Below are 19,617 nucleotides of genomic sequence, written 5' to 3'. Positions count from 1 at the left end.
TCTTTTTTCCATGGATTTCAATCAAATTCTAGCCATCATCAATGTAAACGTGTATCTGATTCTGCACTCCTTGATTCACCATAACTCATGGGTTTTTCTTTCCAGAATGCACGTTCTACCTCCGAAGCTGCTTCGTCAATGGTAAACACGAATACTAGCGTACCCGTCCCTACCGAGACGACCCCAACGTCCAGTACCACGGCTTCTGCCCCGTTTATTATCCCACCGACGCTTGACATTTCCAAAATCAATCCTCAATTGATCCAAGAAGTGCGTGCAGAATACCTGGCTAGTCAGCAAAAAACCACTGCCATCCCGGTAACAGACGAAAAGCAATCAGCCGAACCATCGCTCGATCAACTATTGGATTCGTTGCAGACCGTTAAGACAGTGACTCCAGAGCTACTAATGGCTTTGGGACGCATGACCCAGGAGACCAAGTTGATTCAAGTGTTACGCGATTGCAAACGCAGACAAGTAAGGCAAATGCAGTGTTTATTGTAAACCGTCACTCACCCGCTCCACAGGACGCAAAAGAACGCGATCTGTTCAATCGTCGCGAAGAAATCCTTAAAAAGCATCAGAAGCATCGGGACGCTATTTTTGCAAAGTAAGAACTACCATGAATCGATAGCAATTGGCTTCGAGGCTCACCGTGATCGTAGAGAATTGATTGGTGCGGTGACCCCAAATGAAATCCAGGTTAGCATAAATAAGTGTGATTCTGATCAAACTGCAACTGTGGATGGCTTAAATAAATTATTACACAGAGATTTGAAGACGGAGTCAACGAAGAACTCAAACACATGGACATTCACATCCTTCAGGAACTGGATAAAGAAGCTCGAAGGCAGCAGCAGGCATTGGAAATGGTACTTTGTTTTTGAAGCTTCTAATTTCAGGATGTTAATCTGTAGATTTTGGTTGCTGTAGTTAAAAGTTCCCTGCTTCAAGGTGACTTCGGATGCAAGTGATCTCAAAATGCAGTCCAAAGTGCTCTCTATTTTGCAAGACATGATCAACGAGTAAAGGCCAAGGTCCCTTTTCCTGATGTCATCCAAGCACCCATTCACAGTAATCAATCAGTGACGATTGATACGCATACCCCGCGTTTGAATGAAATACTCGTTGGCCCGATGTAATTAAAGGACAGAACGACAGCGCAATTTAGGACGAGTCACGATGAATATACAGTACAACGTTCATACCAAGCGCAATCTGCACAACAAAATGCGGATTCGAATATTTGCAAGGACGATAACATTTTTATTTAAAAAGGTGATATATTTTTTTCAGTCCTTGTTGGATGGCAAAAGTGTATAATGGGCAAAGATCAAGTCATAGCCTTCAAATTCATAAAGAATGCGATCTTTACGTTTGTAACCGTCAAAGGGAGCCATGGTACGCACCAGCTTGTGAATATTGTTGTCTTCTTTGGGGGTATGGGATGCAAAATAGGTCACCGTAAAAGAGCCAGGCTGGAATACATTGATCACTTGGCGAATCAGAGTACGAGCAGACGTGGCATCGCAGTGCTGAGGATTGGGATGAGAGGAAGAGACAGGGATGGTGGTTTCAAAGGACGCATACGAGCACTGAGGCTCGGGGGTGACGTGAATCGTGTAATAGCCATCCTTTTGCAGACCGTTGGCAGAGTAACCGCAAGGTTCAAATAAGAAGGAATCCACCTTGGCATCCGGATAGATGGCCTCAAGACCCGTGTCAGCATCCACACGTCGACCGCCTACCAAGCCCGAAGGTTCGTCCAGTTGGTGATAGAAGGGTTCCATGGCCGACCGATCGAGCTGAGTCATCAAGATTTCAATCGTCTCATCATGGCCCGAATATCCTCGTTGGAAATAACCGAGATCAGCATGCAACACCGAGCGTACTTGCTGCATCTTGGACCAATTTTTAGACGCCATCCAATTCAAACCATCCGTTTCAGCCATCAGTTGGTCCAAATGGCTACTACGAAGCGAGCCAGGGTTCACACCGGTCAAATAAAGATACCACTGATCAATGTTGGTGTCGCCAATCACGTAAGCAGCACCGTTATCTGCAAACAAAAACAGACAATAAAAAATGACGTGAGTTGACTAATCCTCCATCCGATCTTTTACGCACTTCCTCACCAACTTACCAAAGTGATCATCCAGATATTGAACTTCGGCATCCCAACTGTGGTGAGGACCCGGTTGCTTTTCGGGAAACATGAATGATTTGCGAGAATAGAACAAGCGATGGACCGTATCATAACCACAACGAAGACGAGCGATTTCCATGATGTAGGGCAAAGCCTTCAGAAGCGTAGTTGTGCCGCAAGTCTTGATCACCAGTTTGTGAGGGTACACAAACATTGAAGATTCACTGGGAACGGAAGAGAGGAGGTACGCAACGCGTCAATGGAAAATCTGCCTAATTTGCCCCCCGTCTCGGAAGACGTGGTTGATCTTTTCTTTTCTGGGAGTGCATCGTTCCGGCACAGCCCCAGAAAAAAAAGAGAGAAACTTACCTTAGCAAATAAGCATCCACAAAGTCATTACGCAACACGTTCAACACGGTGCATTTCACGGTAGCCAGCATGGCATCCCACACCGATTTTTCCACCGATCGAAGATCACTAGCGCCAAGACCATGGAGAGTAGAGGTGGTAGTAGTAGGAGTTGATGGAGTCGAGATATCCGACATATCCGAATCCGAAGCATCAGCCAACGAGTGGCTGTTGTGCGAGGTGGGAGCCGGAGCGAACCAAATTTCAAGTAGTTTTTCGGGGCCTTCAAAGCAGCCTTGTTCTGCAGAGTAGTTGGCTCCCGAGGGAGGAGGAGCGGTGGGAAGAGGCAATTCTTCAAGGACCATTGTTTTGTGAGTCAGTTTTCTTTGTATATATGTATTTTCCAGGGGGGGAACCAACGACGAGCAAGCGACGAGAGTACGGAGTAGGCGTTAACGCGGTGAGGTTTTTGTTTTGGGTGTGTGGGTTGGTTGTGGGGTAATTAAAAAAAAGTTGAGATAAAAGAGATCAAATAAAGAGCAAAAAAAAAGTGTAACAGATAGAGTGTGTTGTCTCGCGAAGAGGTTGCAATAAATAGTTAAAGGTTTAAGGATGTCAAGACCAAAAGTTGGAGAAGTGAAGCCGGAAGGGTAAGCTGATCAAAAAACGAACTAGATTATACTTGTGAGAGTCAGAGCGCATAGCAAGCTTGAGAGATAAAATATCAAAGAAGCGAGTTTTGCCGAAAAAGCGAGCGTTGATATGTCTTTTTTTTTAAATCGATACAAAAGTGCGGCTAGGTATAATAACCATTCCAAGCACTTTCAAACGGAATAAAAGGGATATAGAAGAAAAAAAAAGAAAAAGAAATAAAAAGAACAATCTTTGCCTTTGTGAGTTTTCCTTTCATTCATTTTTATGTATAAAAAAAAAAAAATTTAAAAGAACTGTGACTGCGGGTTGTTGTTAGGGCCAATTATTGTCGAATAAAGTTCGTCGGAGATACGAATTGGACCTTTGAAAATCACCATACAGGAACACAGTGCTTTCGTTTGTACCATGGTGCCGATGAGAACATTCATTTCCTCTCGCGGTTCTAGACGGTGACCCTTAAAAGATGAGACTTGTTATCTTATCAAGTCTGTGGAATCCGCATTCAACTGTACAAACGGTCAAAAAGTCATCATACAAATTTCAATTACCCGACACGTATCGGCTCTTGGTTTCTTGTTTCTTGTTTCTTGTTGTATCGTGATCTTTCGTTGCTGTGATCGTCATGAAATGGAATTTTCCATTTCGCTGTAAACAGACCTCCTTGACTAGACTCGTTCGCTTCCTCTGAAGAAACCATCGTACGTACTAATGAAATACCTAATGCATATGTACCGTGAAAATCCCATACTGACCTTTTTATCTTCTCCACACGGTTCAAGTTTTTTAGCGTGAATGAGACATGCAATGTTATCCAAACGTCATTTCATTCATGGGTCACTTGGTTAAGGTTTGACAAATTGAATCACCGACGCTTGTAACCCAGAATTTTTTTTTCAACCATGGCTGGAGAGAGAACTATTATATTTTTCGATATTGCCACATTTTTCTCCGACGATGGAAGGCTGCAACCTGCATTCACACTTATGCAGACTCCAAGCGTTCTTTTTATAAATACCATCATCAGCGTCATCCACTTGTCTCAGTGTACTGGATGTGAAAGCAGTTGGGTAACATGGAAAAGCCAGCTGTAAAACGCGTAAAAAACTTGACTGACAGGCCCAGACCAGCATCTTTTTTTCATTCATATCAACATATGGAACCAAAAATACAGCAGTTTCATGATCTTTTTTGCATTGTTTTACCGGGGAACACCAAGTATTCGTGATTATGAAATTGAGCGCCACATATGCATTGCACATCGTCATGATGCTGAAAATAGATAGATCCGTTATCATTTTGATATTCTAAAAAGCTCCATATGATTTAGAGTGCGAAGTTCAACCGTCATGAAATCATGCTACTACGCCTTAACCTGACTAACCGCCCCTCTCAACGCAATTAAAATCAACTACGCCCTACTGCAGGTTATGAGTGCATTGTGCGACACTTGATTCTCCAAATTCAATCGTATTCTATCATCGGTACACACAGGACACATTGTATCATCCTATGACATTTTTTTTTCCATTTTTCTCCTGAACTTGCAACAAGTAAAAATAAAATAAAAAAATGCTTAGCCGTTATTTCATGTCATTATTTTATTGGATCAAATGCTTATGCACATTAATATCAAACTTTTTTTTTCTCTTTTTTTTTTCCATCAAGCTGATGAAAAATATCTCTCGCAATTAGGAAAAAAAAAATCCTGCCATGCGATCCTCGTTGTCTATACGAATGGAGGAATTACTGTAAGAGATGCATTATTTGCCGTTTCAAGGTACCGAGGTAAGAAACGATTCCGAAGGTGGCAAACTGAGCGGCTCATTTTCTGCAATGGTTTGCAACTCAATTCGACGATCATCGTCGTCTTCGGCGGACGACCCAACCGAGAAAAAATCGCCACTGTGCAACGAACTGGTATCGTTGGGCAACTCGTTTTCGTCGACGGCCGACAAAAAGTCCATCTCTTCATCAGAAACGTCCGTTAAACCATCAGTTTCAGAGACAAGTAGTAGAGGAGCTGAGCTCTGCGACTGATGAGAGACCGTTACGTACGCAGGCGCTGGTTCGTCCGAAGCAACAGTAATTTGCGGAAAGTCCACTGACGATGACCCATTTTCCGTCTCCGTGGCATTTGGTACTTTGTCCATGTTGCCTGGTTTTGTCACTGGTATGGCTCCGTCGTCATTTATCTCTGTCACCGCGTCTTTGACTGCAACCGTTGCGCTGGATACCTTCGTGGGCTCAGTGGCTGATACCGTCACAGAAGCTTGCTCGTCCTTTTGTTGTGCAGGCACCACCAATGGGTCTTCATCGTCATTTGTCTCTGTCACTGACGCCGTCGCTGTAGCGCAAGGCTCATCCTTGGGGGCAGTGTCCGATGCGGTGACGGAAGCTTGATCGATAACTTGGTTGTCACCAGCTTCTTTCTGCTGTGCAGACAACACTGACGGATCTGCATCGTCATTTGTCTCTGTCACTGACGCCGCTGTAGAGCAAGGCTCATCCGTGGGGACAGTGTCCGATGCGGTGATGGAAGCTTGATCGATAACTTGGTTGTCATCGTCTTCTTTCTGCTGCGCAGACAGCACTGACGGATCTTGCCGCTTTTCGAGCACCTGCGGCTCAGCCACGGCAATGTCTCTTTTAGCCGGCTCATTGTTGGCTGGTTCTTCTATAGGCTCCTTGATTGGTTCCTGGGAAAGGTCGATCTCGGCTGATACCTCAAGTGAGTCTTGAGCGAGCTCATCGGATTCAGGAGACGGATTACTTTTGGGTTCCGCCACCTCCAGAATTTGGTCCTTTGCTTGAGTTGCAGAGGCCAGGTCATCTGCTGCATTCGTGCAAGAGTCTTCTTTTTTGTCAACGGATGCTGTGTCTTGCGTCGGCAAATCGGCATCAGGGATTCTCAAAGAATCTTGTTGATCTTTTTGGCTTGGGAGACTTTCAGGATCTGCTGCGAGTTCTGTTTCTCTCTCTTCCACGCTGCTGTCGGAAGCAACGGTCGCCGTTGTACCGACTAATCCAACCGCAGCACTCGGTAGGCTTTTAGCTAATCTCGTCTCCGAGTCGGCATCCTTATCGTTGTTTTGAGGTGAAGCCATAACGCTTGCAATGGAGGAACGATCATCCTCTACGCTCGCCAACGCATCTACTTCCTCATCGTTTTCTGCGATATCCTTTACGACAGCAGCGGTTACATCCTGCATCTCGTCCTTGGCCATGTTCATGCCGCTCATGTTGCTATCGGGCACCACGGTCGCGAAAGCTTGCGTGAACGTTTGCTTCTCTTTTTCAGAAATAGCTTCTTCGTTTCTCTCTGCTGCCAATGCTAAAAGACGCTGACGGGCTTCCTTCATGATGTCTTCGCTGAAAAAGGCAGCAAAGGTGTCTGTTTCCTTGGGTGTTTCTGTCGTAATATAAGGCTGGTCGACGGGAGGAGTCACTTCAGGCTGAGCATTCTTTACGCGTCGCTCGAACAACAGACTCTTTGACAAATCAAACTCAGTTTCCAAAATGGTGGCATGAGCGACTTGGGATGCGTTCAATGCGTAATTAGTGCGCTGGCGATAAAGTCGTTTTGTTTCCTCAATTTCTTGAGTCAAATTGGATTCCAGTTTCTCGGCAACAGGGGTTCGCGGGGAAATTGTTCCCGAAATGATCCCATCCATGGTCGAAGCTCGATTCATGGGCCATTCGATAGGCGACGCCGGTTCTCCCATATCCCATGCTGCAGGGCTGATATCCACCGGAACTTCATTCACCGATGGTGACGGTGACGATGGTGAGATCGCCGGCGGACTGACCGCATGATGACTGACCGCTTTCTCCTTTTCCTTTTCCTTTTCCTTGAGCGAATCCATCGTTTTATGGAACAATAATGTTTCGCTGTGATCGCGTAGACGGGCCAACGCTTGCTCCGTATCCCAATGATCATCGGCGGCCGTGAATTGGTCGCTGATCATGGCCTTGGGTGGACTAGATCCACTGGATCTGCGATGTCGCAATTTTTCCGTAGCCAGATCAATGTTGTAAGATTCAAAATCAAAGACAGTTTTTGGATTGGCTGCCTTTATACTGTCAGCTGGATCGGTCTCTGTCTCTTCGGACGACGGAAGAAAGAATTCGAGTTCTTTGGTTGGGGTGGCCGCCGCCGATGTGTAAGGGGTCTTGCTGTACGTGGAGTGTCCCGACGCAAACAAACGATGGGTTTGCTTTTCTTCCGTCTTGGTGGACTTGAAGGTTCGCGGACTCGTAGGCATGCTTCCCGAGGGGGATTTACTACTACTGCCGCCGGCATAGGCTTCGTGGAAGCTGTGACGTCGGCTATTGGAGGTATACCCGCCATATCGGGTCGGCATGGTAACGTGGTATGGATTCGGTGAACTGTAGCCGCTCAAGAGTAACTTGCTTGAAGGCTTCAACGGTAGTGGGATCAAATCACGGTCACTCCAATCGTTACCAGGTTCTCGGGTATCATCAAAGAAATTTGGCAACGTGGCAGCTCTTCGAGGAGAAGGAGTCGATGGTATCAAATCCATGGCGTAAACGTTTCCTTCCGTCACCGGTTCATTCACGGTCTCAGAAGGCTCAATGGTGGATGGCACCGGGGAGTCAATGATTGGATCTTGAGACTGCTCTTCCTGTGGTGGGACCGGGTCGGGATCGGCTGATGTCGTCAGCTCTTCTTGAGAGCTAATAAGTAAACACGAATATATGTTCATAAAAGGACTATATTAAGTATCTAAGCGAGTATTACCTTGAATGGGGTGACTCTTCTTCGTTCACCGATCCATTGCCGCCAGAGTAATCCGTGCGATCCACCGACACCCAATTGTCTTGACTTTCGGTTTCCGAAGCTGGTTTCTCAGGCGGTTCATTGAGCCATACGCGCGTCGGCGTGGTGTCATTGTACGATTCCCAGGGAAAAGCCGAGGTATCCTCTACTTTCGCAGTATACTCATCCATGCCTGTGAATTGATTGTAGTAATCGTGTACGTGGGCCGCTTCTTGCTGGCGTTCTACCGACAGTGATTCAAACGAAGGGGGCTCATTTTGAGGATCATCCCATACATTGACAAACACAGGAATCTCGGGCATTTCACGAACCACTGGTTCTTCTTCCTGTTTGTGTTCGTGCTCCTGCTGGAGCTCGTTCTCAACTTGGACCTGGGTGTCATCGTTGCGTGTCGTTTCTGCGTGACTGGGCTCATTGTGCGAGTCATCTGGACCCATGTTTACGTCGGAATTTTGCTCTTGATCCTTCTGGTCCTCGCCGTCATCCTTGAAATCTGCTGATGTATTCTGAGCTGACGGAACGTTGTTATCGGTAGGTACCTAAAAAAATACATGGTCAAATCCCAGAGTCCTTTTTTTTTCATTGGTGATCAACGTACCGGCTCCACTGCGTCCTGTTTCGGTTCATTGTGGATGGCGGGAGGGCCTGTAAATTGTTTGTGGAACCAATCATCACTGGCAATGGTAATATTGGATAATGGAGGCATGGGTCTGTACTGTCTACGTTCATTATTCTCTTTGAGGTCATGATAGATAACCGGTGTATCCCAAGCATTCATTTCCTTGTCTCCCAAGTGTTCAATGGTATACTGTTGTGGGTTTCCTTCCAAAAAGGATCTCAATGTAGCCGGCGAAGCAGTCGTCAGTTCTTTTGGCGATAACTAATCGATTCCATTGATTACAATCGGTACGACCAAGCATTGTGTTACCACCCTTTTTTTGTAGTCTTTTTTTCTGGTTTTTTACCTTGCCATAATGTTTATCCCAAGTACTCCACCAAGATTGAGCTAGATCGGTTAAACCGGGCCATGTATTGTTGCCAGGTGCAAACACCGATCCGTCAGCAAATCGTTGCCATGACCATGGCTTTTGCGTCCCGATAAAATGGGCAATGGCAATATCACGTCCATAATGGTAATGGGCGGGTAAATAGCTAAGGTAACCAAGTGTGTAAGATCACCAAGATGGAAATATATAAATACTTTGTGTCATTTGCACCCATTTTACCTGTATTGCGTTGTCGGTGTCGTATTGAAGATAAAAGGTAACCGATGAGCAGATGAACTAGGCCAGGAACTAAAGTATGTGTTTAAAAGTCCTTGATCACCGCCTGGCGGGAAGATAGAAGGATGATGAAAAAAAAATCAGCACGGTCCAATAGAAATCCCATCTGTGTAATCATGCTTCTTTTTTTTTACCGTCAAAGGATCCTTTTTCTTTGGCCAGTGTGAGCAAATCTTGATAAACGGAATCTGAAGGGGCAGTAACAAAGACACCTGAATTGAAACAATCTGGCCATCCTGCGTCGGGGGCGGCGGAAAAATCCGGTCTTTCAAACAGTTCGTCGACGTTGCGCATAGGCAAGGTGTCGGCGTCGAGAAAGACGATTTTGGTGTACTGATGGAGTTGCCACACATGGATTTTGGTAAAGGTGACATCGAGCTCGGGGCGACCGAGAATCTTTAGATTGGCTTCATCATATGACCGTATCATATCGACGGCAATGACGGTCACCACGGTTTCCAGATAGCGACGGATACGCTCAGACACTTGCGGTGTGACGAGACACGCAATGTCCTTTTTCGAACCGAGATCGCGCAAACGATGAGCAAGTACGAGAACGCCAGAAGCATAAGCGTCCGACGTTAGAAGCGTGACATAAGCCTCCATAGTAGGAATAGTTTGACAAGAAAAACAAGAAAAAGAAAGGAAGGGTTTTTTTTTTTTGATCAAGCCGATTTGTTTTTTTTTTTTTGGTGGCCTTTTTTTTTTTTTTTTTTTTGTTTGTGAAGCGTACAAAAGATGCCATTTGTGGATATTGGGGAGAAGGGTTTTCTTGCTCACGCACCCCAAAACGGGAACTGTTTTTTAAAACTGTAACAACCATTGTGAATCCCATCCAGCGAGAATGCTTCATCCGATATTCTTTATTTTTGGACTGCATGAAAAAGATGAAATAAATAGCGCGAATTGAAAAAATATGTGTTCTACAACAGCTTCAAATGACCCGTCACCTCGTTGATAAGCTCCACAGGCCCTAGTTATTCAATCGATGAATATCCTTGAAAAAAAGACTTATTTATATCTCTGCCATCTCCCATGTTGGTGTTACCTGGACCAATGCCGAGCACAGTGCGCGAGCCAGCGGCGATCTGAGTTCGACCCGCATCGCATATGCTTTGAGCAGGCAAATTGAGACTTTGAGCAATCGCTTGAAGTTCCAATCTATAGAGTAATAGCCAAGGAAAAAAAAACCGTTATCAATACATCTCTTTTTTTTTCGGTAGAACGGGGATAACCGCGGCATCATTTTTTCCTTACAATTGGTCTTCACTGCTGGCTTTCAAAGCGACCTTGGCCTGACCAGACTGTTCCCAGCGTTTGAGCATCTGAAACATGGATCAATATCCCTGTTGTAACAGGACCATTCTCTTCGCTTGCCGGTCCCCTCACATTACCTCTGGGTTATTCTTCTTGACCGCTTTGTAGCATGCCAAGGTAGCATGACCACACTAACGCAATCGAATGCTGTCAGTACAGGAGTAAGCGCATCGTTCGCGTCACCCAAATTACCTGAGCCGCAATCTTGCCCTTGGTCATGCCCAAATCTTGACGTACAACTAGCACCTGAAAACAAACCCCTCCTTTTTTATTATGTTGCCAAAACCAATATCCACAAGCTTCACAATTTACCATTTTGTAATCCTCATATTTGCTACAGTCGATCGCGCCTGTTGGCAATTCGTCCAGATCGTCATCGTTTTCGAGTGCAGGACTCTCACATTCGACATCAGAACCATGCAGCTGTTTTCCCAAAAAGTAACCGGTAATGAGAGCCACTGTGGCTGTCACAGCAAGTTCGGCGAACGGTAAGGCACAACCAAATTTGTTTGCCATCACTTAATTTTTGATCAAAAAATGAATGCAAAAAAGACACGCAATTTTTATTTGTGACTTTTGGCGGTGAAAATTCCCAAAGGAATTCAGCGTCACTTTAAGCTGCGTCAAGAAAGGCTGCATTTTTCAAAAGAAGGCAACCCAGAAAATAAAAGCATCGATATCTGAATAATCATGGTCGTATGTCCCCAAAACTCAATTATTAACGCTGTATTCGCCGGCTGGTGCAAGAGTTACAGGTGAAAATAAACAACAAACAAATGGCATCTGTATTTGAAAGTTTGATCGCCTGGACCTTCCCCGTCTTTTTTTCTTATTCATTTTCACACAGAGGTTCTTTTTTCTCAGTCACTGGGTTCCATTACACAGCAAACAAATAGAAAGACATAGAAATACGTGACATATTATTTTCGTAAAAACAAGTTTATTTACAAGCTGTACAAACTGGAAGAAGGGAAGACATTTAGTGGTTCTGGGATCTGGGCTGGATAGGCATGCTGTGGATGGTCTTGTTGACATTGTTGCCTGCGTTCTTGGAGATGTTGGCATCTCGGGAAGCCTTTTCAGCGGCCATTTCGCGTTCTTGACGTTCCAACAGAGCCTTCTGGCGCATCTTTTCAGCTTCTTCTTCACTGACCATATCCTTGGAGTCAGACTCTTGTTCGTGCTTGGTGTCGTGCTTCAAGGGGACGTGGTTTGCTTGCTTGACACGCATACCGCCAACCATCTGGGCGGGAGAATGTTCGTTGAGAGCATCGTTCTTTTGGTTCGGCATGATGGATATTGATTGGAGAATGTGAGTAAGGGAATAGAGACGCACTCCAGGCTCTCCAAAGCAAGGGAATTTTATAGATGTCGAGCTGCATGAAAATGTCGTCACAACATTCGGCGGCCCATCTTCCGGAAGCTCCGCACCACTAGATTCAGCAGAATAAAATCATCATGACATCGGTGACAAAAATGGAACCAACGAACTTTCCGTTGAATAGACCAGTTTCCCATGGTCCCGCCCTCCATTAACATCGTGTCACCCTCTTTGAGAATGTCCTTTATAAGTTATCGGAACTCAGACGCCAATCATAACCACATTACAAATGGCGCAGTAATTGAAAGCTACTGCGGTTCAGCTACGCGGTGAATGCGACGTTTTAAGCCGGCAAAGCAGAGAATAAAAGAACTATCAGTTGATTATTTCTTCTCCCACGACCCTTTCAATTTCCTATTGGCGACCACCTTTCGCCGTTGAATCCCCGTTCCCCCAAAAGCTTCACCGCCTTGGAAATTTCGGTTCACGACTTTGATGATTTTCACGCCATCATGACCGCAACCGGTAATTATAGTACTGAATGAAAGTTTTCTTCTTTCTTGAATTTAAAAAAGTTTTGCATTTGTGGAGACCTGTGAATGAAAAAAGGTGTTTTGTACATTATGATTTATAGCTCTGTTCTTTTAGACCAGCAAACCGAGTCCCTGACCATACGTCATTGTTGCTCAGAATAGAATTCCTGGAGTTTACAGCATACTAGTGTATGACGCTTATCATGTCATCGAAATCTTTGGATGCCATATAACAAAGGATGCTTGAAGAAGTTGAAAACAGCATTTTGAAAACAGTTACAGATGGTGGGAATAAAATTTCCCAACAATAACTTACACGGTGGATGCCAAGATGTGGTTTTCTCAATGACGTATTCCCAACGAAAACCTTAAAACCTAAAAAATGTGCTGAGATACAAATACAGAAACTTTTGAATGAGAAAAGCATTGACAATGTTATAATAGATACGTGTCAATAGTGTTGCTCCAATTACTGCTGGCCACTGAATAGAAACCATTAACCAAATTGATGAATTCCCTTGTGAGAAAATAATTTCGTCCAGCTATGGTATTAAAAAGATGCAGTCTCTTTCCTTGCGCATAGCCGAGAATGATGTGACCTCAGGGTGTCTTGCTGCGGCCCGATTGAATGCACAACCGTTGCAGATCGTAGCATAACGGGAAACTTCAGTCTATGTTACGGTCTTGTTTTCATAGACTCATCGCATTTATTGATGTCATTATGGCTTGTAGAGAGCTTGTGGCGATGTGAGGTTCCAATTGTCTTGATATCATGCCCCTGTTACTGTCTGTTTTCCTCGTGGTTGGTCATCATTTGTTTTTGCCACGTTGAGAGACAGACACATTGCAGTATGGAGTCGTTGTTATGGCGTAGTTTCTGAGTCATTTAACCCTGTTGTGTTGACATTTTCCTTTTTAGGTAATGATGGACAGTCGGAAAGGTTGCTGTGCCTTGCTTGCGCCAAACAATTACCCTATTATATATAAAGACAGGCACCCCCATCCTTTGTAGCTTCTTTCAATCCTTTATTCCATGTCCCAACACCATCTGCAAATTTATCCGCCCAGCCAGTACGCCTTTGATCAGCCGTCGAAAGATGGGTTTTCAGACAGACGACGATCACTCGTTGGAAATTCATGGCAAACCTTATCGAGTTCCAAATACCGCCAATTTCCAGAAACAGATAATCCATGGTTTTACGAAATTGAAGCTGCCAATACTGCTATAGCGCGCAAGGAAGTAAGTGCGATAAGCTTAAATTCGATAGTAGGACAAAGAGTCTACGTTTTGCGATCATTAGCTAACCACCAGTGATTTAGAGGGAAAACAAAGCCCTGCTTCAAGAAATCGAACGAATCCAGCTACAATCCAAGGAGGAGGTTGCCCAATTAACAGGTAAATAGTGATCCATCGCCACATTTTCATGAGGACAAGCATCTGATGTGGCACCAATAGAAACAATAATGCGTCTGAGGCAAGAAAATGCAGATATCCGTGATGCTTCCCAAAAGAAAATTACCTTACTGGAAGCGGAAATCAAGAAAATGGATGATCGACCAACTGCTGCCAGCACAACAGGTACCGTCTTCTTTTTTTTTTTAAAAAAAAAAACAAACAAACAAATCATTCGATTGAAAATTCCCGTGCGTGATCGTTCACACAAACTTTTGTTGTTGTTCAGTCGAATCATCTATTTCTTATGATCAGCCAGCATCACCCTTATCTGAGGAACCAGCGGCGCATCAGATCAAATCCAAAGCCTTGGTGCTTAGTATTCAGGTAAAGCTTCGATTGTCATTGTCACTAGGCTTCTGATGTTTGTCACAGGCGCTAACGTTTTATTTGGTGCAGGATACGATAGAGGCGATTGAAGCAGAACTGCGGTCCTACCAGCTCCATGGTCGCAGTGATGACAATTTTCAACCGTCCCTCCCATCCGATGATCAGCCCGCCGTCGCAAACAGCAGCCAAGTAGTGATGAAAGAAGCAGCTAAACTACCAACACCCGACAATGAGAAAACAGCATCATTCGCTGTTGATGTATCAAGGCCAGGTCGGAAATCGAAACAACCCATGGCCAAACCATTGCCGGTCCCTCAGATAAACCACACCGTCAAAGGCCTTCCGCGTATTTTTGGCAAGTTTGGCACTAAGCGTGCCCAAAACAAAGCGGCGGATGTAACTGTTCAAACCAAAGGCGCGAACATCGATGTGCCCTGGAATTCACCGAGAAAGCCAAGTTACGAACGGATACCTGCATCATGGGCCGACCACAGGGTCGGATCACCATTAAATGATACCAAAGATGTCCCTCCCCTATCCCCTTCCCCATCGAGTTCTTCTTCCTCATTTTCATCCTCCTCCACAACCCCGGATGAAGAAGCGCTAATGCAAGATATATCCCACATCCGATCTCTGCTGAATCGAGACTTGGCATAGAACGATCACTTCCGAAACAGCCGACCGAGTTTCAAAAATACAACATAACTCCCATACCCGCGCCGACTTGCATCCAGCGCACGAACGATACATAATTTAACACATATTCATTGATCACGTTTTGTACAGTAGAATCAATTTTCAGCCATTTCACGGCTGCATAGACATCACTACACAAGAACGCCGTGCTTATTTTATCCATCGCCTTATTTTAGAATTTATAAGCGGTCCATTTGTCACCGCCGGCCGGCTTTCTGAATCTAAATAATGGTATCATACTAAAGAAAATAAAGCACGATTTGTAAATACATCAGATGGAGATAAAACAGCATAAGTGTTTTAGTCAATCAACATCTATGGAAGTCATAGGACAAAAACCCGGCTTCCGATTACTTCATATTGCTTGCTTTTACGAGGGAAAAAAGAAATTCTTATCATAATTAAATTAATCAAACTTGCAACAGATTTTGGATACAAAAGACTTGCGCCCTTATTTTCCACTGTTACTTGATTATATGCACAAAGTATTCCTGTTACTGCATTGCTGTCATTTAATTATTGTCAATTACCGATGACTGATTCGCAAGTAAAATGTATGAAAGGCTTTATTTTTATGACGATTCGAGTATCATATTTTTATTTTTGTCATATTCACTTTATTTTTTATTTTATGCATGTTCACCGACTGTCTTTGCTGTCTGTGTACTGGTGCCAAAGACAACCTTCGTGGCATAACCAAATATTTTTATTTACTTCGTGTTTTTGATTCCCATCACTCCAGATCAGGAGATGAAGAAGGTTATAAGTAGATGACTTAAACATTGGGAAACAAAACATATTACTGTAAAAGCCTTTCTGTAGCTTAGAGATGGAACGTCTGGCAACAATGGATCTAGCGACAACCTTACAATTTTCAATGGCGTATAGTAATTGTATTAAGCCGAATGAAAGCATGGTTCAAGCTAGGCGCCGTTTCCTGTAGTATCGGAGAGGATTTTTTACAACCAAACGGTGACTATCCACCGTACATCAATTCATGAATCATCAACAAAGACTACTACGTTTTTCCTTTCTTCAATCTTTGTTTTTATCCACAGTTGAATAGTTTCAAGAAAAAAATATAGAATGGGCAGGACCCGTAGTCAGTAGTGAAAAAAAGAGAAATTTTGAACTGTCTTTATAGAGGCTCCAAGACTATACGCTCAAGTGTAGCCATCTGTTGTTGCGGATCTAAAAGATCACCAAAACGCGCAATATCCGCTTTGTATATATATAAAACTAGTGAGAGACACATAGGAGTATGGATTTGACTAAAAGCATTTTCGGCTTCGTCTCATGTCAAAGCAATAGCTATCTCTTCGTGAGAATAATACTGGCTTCCAGCGATAGATCAAAGTTGGTTATCGTACTTCTTTCAAACCCAGAAGCATATAAGAGGAATGGTCGTATCGATACCATGAGATTATCGCCAGCCGCCAGTTGTACCATGTCAACTGTAATCTTGGTATTGCGTGACTTTGCTGATGTTTTTGTTCATCGAGCAAATGTATGCTTACATAGGACTGGAAATGGTTGCAGAGAAAACACTGGCGTATGGGAGGGTCATCATTCATTTCTGCATATCCGCTTGGGTTTGTCCACAGCGATTGTAGTTCACAAACATATGCCGCTATATTTGAGGAAATTTTTTAGGTTGTGCCATTTTTAAGAAATACTACGTTCGTGAATACCATATCCAGACGACGTAGTGTCACTCTAGATGTTGAAGGGAACAGCCATAACAGGAAGACAGAAACTGTAGCATTCCGACGCAGTCTGAAGAGGAATTGAACCACAACGGTCACAGTAGGTTTTAGGACAATGGTATGGAGATGAGAAGAGCCGTAGTTACTGTCGCGTAGGAATAAAGATGATCATAAATTGAATTTGCCATGATATTGACAAAGATGGCATATGATTTTGAATGATTTAGGAAAGCATAAACTGATAAGATGAAGTGGTTTGGGGTGTAAAGATTCTTTCATTATGATGAACTTTATTTCATCTGACTTTGAACTCGCGAGTGGAGAAATCTAAAAAGTGCGAAATGCCGAGAAAAAACAGTGGTTATTTTTTATTGCCATGTGATGCCAATTGCCTGTGATTTCAAACCAGTATCCAATCGGCCGATATTTAACAAGCTAGACAATGAATCGACAACAAAAAGGAATGTCAGTGCAAAAGTTTTTATCTACAAAGTTTGCTTCAATGACGTACAAGCACAGAAATACACTTTTGCGAACAGCGTGTTGAAAAAAAAAAAGTTTTTTTTTTTTGTTGGGAAACTGTAAAATTTCTACTTTCACGTGTCATATTAGGGTTTAGTGTGACCAGAGATCAAGCGCATCCCCAACCAACGATAATTATTTCGCGCATTTTTTTTTTTCTTTGGTGGGCTTCTTTTTTTCGGTTCACGTTTCCCTTTTTCTTTTCTCTCCAGAAAACATAACACTCCAAAAACTTGGATCATGGGTGGCAAAAGACGGTCACCTTCACAGCAATACGGAAAAGAGGCAGTCCAAGACATTACCAACACTACGTCTAACATGCCAGCACCGACAGGAGAGAAGAGCGATGTCGTGCTTTTGGCCGCCGAGCCAACCAAGAAGAAGTGGCAAAATTGGTGGTTACGAACCATTACCACTTTTATGATGATTGGCACTTTTTTTGCCATTCTCGCCTCGGGCCACATTTGGGTCATTCTCATGGTCGTGGCCATTCAAACCATTGTATACAAAGAAGTCATTCAGATCGCACAGGTTCCTGCTAAAGAGAGAAGTATGCGATGGTTCAAAACTATGAGCTGGTAAGTCCCATGTCTCAACAAAAAAAAGAGTATTGTACCCAGCCTACTCAAATATGCACACGTGCTCCTCAGGTACTTCTTAGTTTCAACCACCTACTATCTCTATGGCGAATCCATCATCTACTATTTCCAGCAAATCATTCTCGTTGACGCTTCCCTTTTACCATTTGCTACCCATCATCGCTTTATCAGTTTCGTCCTCTATGTGATTGGTAAGCAGAGCTGTGGCGTGGCCGTGAAACCGAGAGTGAAGCGCAATACTGATACGACGTGCGTGTTTAGGCTTTGTCTTTTTCGTTATGAACCTGAAGAAAGGCTTCTATAAACGTCAATTCACTCAGTTTGGTTGGATGCACATGGCCTTGATTCTTATTGTTGTGCAGAGTCATTTTATTGTAAATAATATTCTGGAAGGTCTGATCTGGTGAGTGCTTCAACTCGAGTATGAGAAAAGCAAACACGGAAGCTGATAAGCGGTTGTTTTTTAGGTTTGTACTTCCAGCGTCTTTGGTGATCTGCAATGACATCTTTGCCTATGTGTGTGGTTTCTTTTGGGGACGTACTCAGTTGATTCAGTTGAGCCCCAAAAAGACTGTGGAAGGATTTGTGGGTGCCTGGATTTGTACCTTGATTTTCGGATTCCTCGTACGTATAAAGCGAAATGTGTAGTAGTAGACTGGACCATAACCACTAACGTACAACGGTGTTAGTGGTCATCCTTGTTGATGCGATTCAATTACATGATCTGCCCCGTCAAGGTGAGTGCGGGTAGCGAATTTTTGCTACAAGTCTTGTTTTAGCTAATATCGGGGACGGGGATTTCTAGGATTTATCCATGTCAGCATGGTCCTCCATCACTTGTGAACCCAAGAATCCCGTTTTCATTTCAGTGCCCTGGGAGCTTTCGGAAACATGGGTATCTTTGGGCAAATATCTGGTAAGAGTGTGGGTCTTGGGGGTGATTTCTCTTTGCTCGGTCTTCTAATATCGAAACAATTTTTTGGGGGATCGAATGGATAGTTGCATAAGGAGATTACCGAAGTATGGATTGCGCCTATTCAGCTTCATGCCCTTGTGATGGCATGCTTTGCTTCTTTGATTGCACCGTTTGGTGGCTTTTTCGCCAGCGGTGTTAAGCGTGCATTCAATATCAAGGATTTCGGTCAGAGCATTCCTGGCCACGGTGGTATGACGGATCGTATGGATTGTCAGTTCTTGATGGGTCTCTTTTCCTACATGTATTACCAAAGCTTTATCAAGGTGTGTATTCTTGGCAGAACGTAAATTACTTTTTATTGGTGATACATGGGGTGACTGATCACTGTGATTTTTTTCTTTACAGACGTTCAATTTATCGGTGGGCGCTATTCTAGCCACTGTCATTAACAGCTTGTCTGTGCAGGATCAGCTCGAACTTCTCGAACGATTCTTGACCTACTTTGTCAATCAGGGCATTCTGGATTCCAGTGTCCTTGAACGATGCGGTTCGGCCGCCTTGACAGAAACCGCACGTAACATTCTCCCATAAAAGGCATCTCAGCATAAGCACACAGACGTTCAGACACTGCCAAGCAGCCATTATGTCTAGTATTCACCGTACTCTGTAATCCTGTTAATTTTCTATCCTGTCATTTTCTCACTTATATAAAATCATTCATTTGCCAAGAAAAGGAATAAAGCTGTGTGCATGTCATTCAGACCCGATTTCATAGGGAATCATGTCGGTGAAAGTGCAAGTGCAAAATATACTTGCAGCTGGTCAATGCTATTATTTTTCCTGCTTGATTTTCAAAACCCGCCCATGGGGACAGTGGTCGCTTATTGACGAAGGATGCTCGCTACACCATCGCATCCTTTGTTCACATGTTGGATGAAGCCTTCAATAAGCTTTTTCTGGCAAGTCAATTTTCCATGTGATTATTCTATTTTGTA

General features: G+C 43.8%; 8 protein-coding genes across 8 annotated transcripts; 3 read left to right on the top strand and 5 right to left on the bottom strand.

Moving 5' to 3' along the window:
• Nucleotides 1–10: 10 nt before the first annotated feature.
• Nucleotides 11–1,029, top strand: BYT42DRAFT_611462 (uncharacterized protein; the record flags this gene model as incomplete). Its single annotated transcript, XM_051571504.1, has 6 exons — nucleotides 11–43; nucleotides 106–477; nucleotides 528–610; nucleotides 666–702; nucleotides 771–872; nucleotides 934–1,029. 6 exons carry the CDS (start codon nucleotides 11–13, stop codon nucleotides 1,027–1,029), a joined length of 723 nt encoding a protein of 240 aa, XP_051426221.1.
• Nucleotides 1,030–1,112: 83 nt separating this feature from the next.
• On the bottom strand, nucleotides 1,113–3,063 carry BYT42DRAFT_233916 (S-adenosylmethionine decarboxylase). Its single transcript, XM_051562630.1, has 3 exons — nucleotides 2,516–3,063; nucleotides 2,144–2,370; nucleotides 1,113–2,059 (listed from the first exon to the last, which is right to left on the bottom strand). The coding sequence occupies exons 1-3, from the start codon at nucleotides 2,857–2,859 to the stop codon at nucleotides 1,293–1,295; spliced, it is 1,338 nt and encodes a 445-aa protein (XP_051426220.1). The 5' UTR covers nucleotides 2,860–3,063; the 3' UTR covers nucleotides 1,113–1,292.
• A 1,657-nt stretch (nucleotides 3,064–4,720) lies between these two features.
• Nucleotides 4,721–9,001, bottom strand: BYT42DRAFT_233897 (uncharacterized protein). The gene is made up of 4 exons (XM_051562629.1): nucleotides 8,912–9,001; nucleotides 8,545–8,813; nucleotides 7,908–8,485; nucleotides 4,721–7,843 (listed from the first exon to the last, which is right to left on the bottom strand). Exons 2-4 carry the CDS (start codon nucleotides 8,722–8,724, stop codon nucleotides 4,921–4,923), a joined length of 3,681 nt encoding a protein of 1,226 aa, XP_051426219.1. The 5' UTR covers nucleotides 8,725–8,813; nucleotides 8,912–9,001; the 3' UTR covers nucleotides 4,721–4,920.
• Nucleotides 9,002–9,168: 167 nt separating this feature from the next.
• BYT42DRAFT_492196 (glycogenin 1) lies at nucleotides 9,169–9,835 on the bottom strand (the record flags this gene model as incomplete). Its single annotated transcript, XM_051564133.1, has 2 exons — nucleotides 9,169–9,275; nucleotides 9,364–9,835. The coding sequence occupies 2 exons, from the start codon at nucleotides 9,833–9,835 to the stop codon at nucleotides 9,169–9,171; spliced, it is 579 nt and encodes a 192-aa protein (XP_051426218.1).
• Nucleotides 9,836–10,068: 233 nt separating this feature from the next.
• BYT42DRAFT_559969 (peptidyl-tRNA hydrolase PTH2-domain-containing protein) lies at nucleotides 10,069–11,450 on the bottom strand. Its single transcript, XM_051567191.1, has 6 exons — nucleotides 10,859–11,450; nucleotides 10,739–10,792; nucleotides 10,624–10,677; nucleotides 10,487–10,554; nucleotides 10,278–10,390; nucleotides 10,069–10,202 (listed from the first exon to the last, which is right to left on the bottom strand). Exons 1-6 carry the CDS (start codon nucleotides 11,060–11,062, stop codon nucleotides 10,153–10,155), a joined length of 543 nt encoding a protein of 180 aa, XP_051426217.1. The 5' UTR covers nucleotides 11,063–11,450; the 3' UTR covers nucleotides 10,069–10,152.
• On the bottom strand, nucleotides 11,451–12,195 carry BYT42DRAFT_559967 (uncharacterized protein). The gene has a single exon (XM_051567190.1). It carries the CDS (start codon nucleotides 11,835–11,837, stop codon nucleotides 11,526–11,528), a length of 312 nt encoding a protein of 103 aa, XP_051426216.1. The 5' UTR covers nucleotides 11,838–12,195; the 3' UTR covers nucleotides 11,451–11,525.
• A 1,238-nt stretch (nucleotides 12,196–13,433) lies between these two features.
• On the top strand, nucleotides 13,434–15,133 carry BYT42DRAFT_642633 (uncharacterized protein; the record flags this gene model as incomplete). The annotated part of the gene is made up of 5 exons (XM_051572588.1): nucleotides 13,434–13,640; nucleotides 13,721–13,796; nucleotides 13,857–13,979; nucleotides 14,083–14,180; nucleotides 14,253–15,133. The coding sequence occupies 5 exons, from the start codon at nucleotides 13,434–13,436 to the stop codon at nucleotides 14,838–14,840; spliced, it is 1,092 nt and encodes a 363-aa protein (XP_051426215.1). The 3' UTR covers nucleotides 14,841–15,133.
• A 2,292-nt stretch (nucleotides 15,134–17,425) lies between these two features.
• Nucleotides 17,426–19,213, top strand: BYT42DRAFT_491038 (cytidylyltransferase family-domain-containing protein; the record flags this gene model as incomplete). Its single annotated transcript, XM_051564046.1, has 8 exons — nucleotides 17,426–17,685; nucleotides 17,758–17,897; nucleotides 17,968–18,109; nucleotides 18,174–18,330; nucleotides 18,396–18,443; nucleotides 18,512–18,634; nucleotides 18,706–18,945; nucleotides 19,028–19,213. 8 exons carry the CDS (start codon nucleotides 17,426–17,428, stop codon nucleotides 19,211–19,213), a joined length of 1,296 nt encoding a protein of 431 aa, XP_051426214.1.
• Nucleotides 19,214–19,617: the final 404 nt, after the last annotated feature.

This window comes from Radiomyces spectabilis (assembly GCF_025331425.1).
Source record: "Radiomyces spectabilis strain NRRL 2753 chromosome Unknown BYT42scaffold_3, whole genome shotgun sequence".
NCBI classification, from domain to species: domain Eukaryota; kingdom Fungi; phylum Mucoromycota; class Mucoromycetes; order Mucorales; family Radiomycetaceae; genus Radiomyces; species Radiomyces spectabilis.
Note: the sequence above shows the minus strand (reverse complement) of the source record. Positions and strands in the feature narration are given on the sequence as shown.

Excerpts from the sequence above, each read along its gene's own strand:
- BYT42DRAFT_233897 (XM_051562629.1), bottom strand. The coding sequence starts at position 8,724 with ATGAATGCTTGGGATACACCGGTTATCTATCATGACCTCAAAGAGAAT. Across the intron at positions 8,486-8,544 it reads AACAGGACGCAGTGGAGCCG|GTACCTACCGATAACAACGT; the intron begins GTACGTTGATCA and ends GTATTTTTTTAG. Across the intron at positions 7,844-7,907 it reads GAAGAGTCACCCCATTCAAG|CTCTCAAGAAGAGCTGACGA; the intron begins GTAATACTCGCT and ends TTTACTTATTAG.
- BYT42DRAFT_559969 (XM_051567191.1), bottom strand. The coding sequence starts at position 11,062 with ATGGCAAACAAATTTGGTTGTGCCTTACCGTTCGCCGAACTTGCTGTG. Across the intron at positions 10,793-10,858 it reads AATATGAGGATTACAAAATG|GTGCTAGTTGTACGTCAAGA; the intron begins GTAAATTGTGAA and ends GTTTGTTTTCAG. Across the intron at positions 10,678-10,738 it reads AGGGCAAGATTGCGGCTCAG|TGTGGTCATGCTACCTTGGC; the intron begins GTAATTTGGGTG and ends CGATTGCGTTAG.
- BYT42DRAFT_233916 (XM_051562630.1), bottom strand. The coding sequence starts at position 2,859 with ATGGTCCTTGAAGAATTGCCTCTTCCCACCGCTCCTCCTCCCTCGGGA. Across the intron at positions 2,371-2,515 it reads GTGGATGCTTATTTGCTAAG|TGAATCTTCAATGTTTGTGT; the intron begins GTAAGTTTCTCT and ends TTCCGTTCCCAG. Across the intron at positions 2,060-2,143 it reads ATATCTGGATGATCACTTTG|ATAACGGTGCTGCTTACGTG; the intron begins GTAAGTTGGTGA and ends TTTTGTTTGCAG.
- BYT42DRAFT_559967 (XM_051567190.1), bottom strand. The coding sequence starts at position 11,837 with ATGCCGAACCAAAAGAACGATGCTCTCAACGAACATTCTCCCGCCCAG.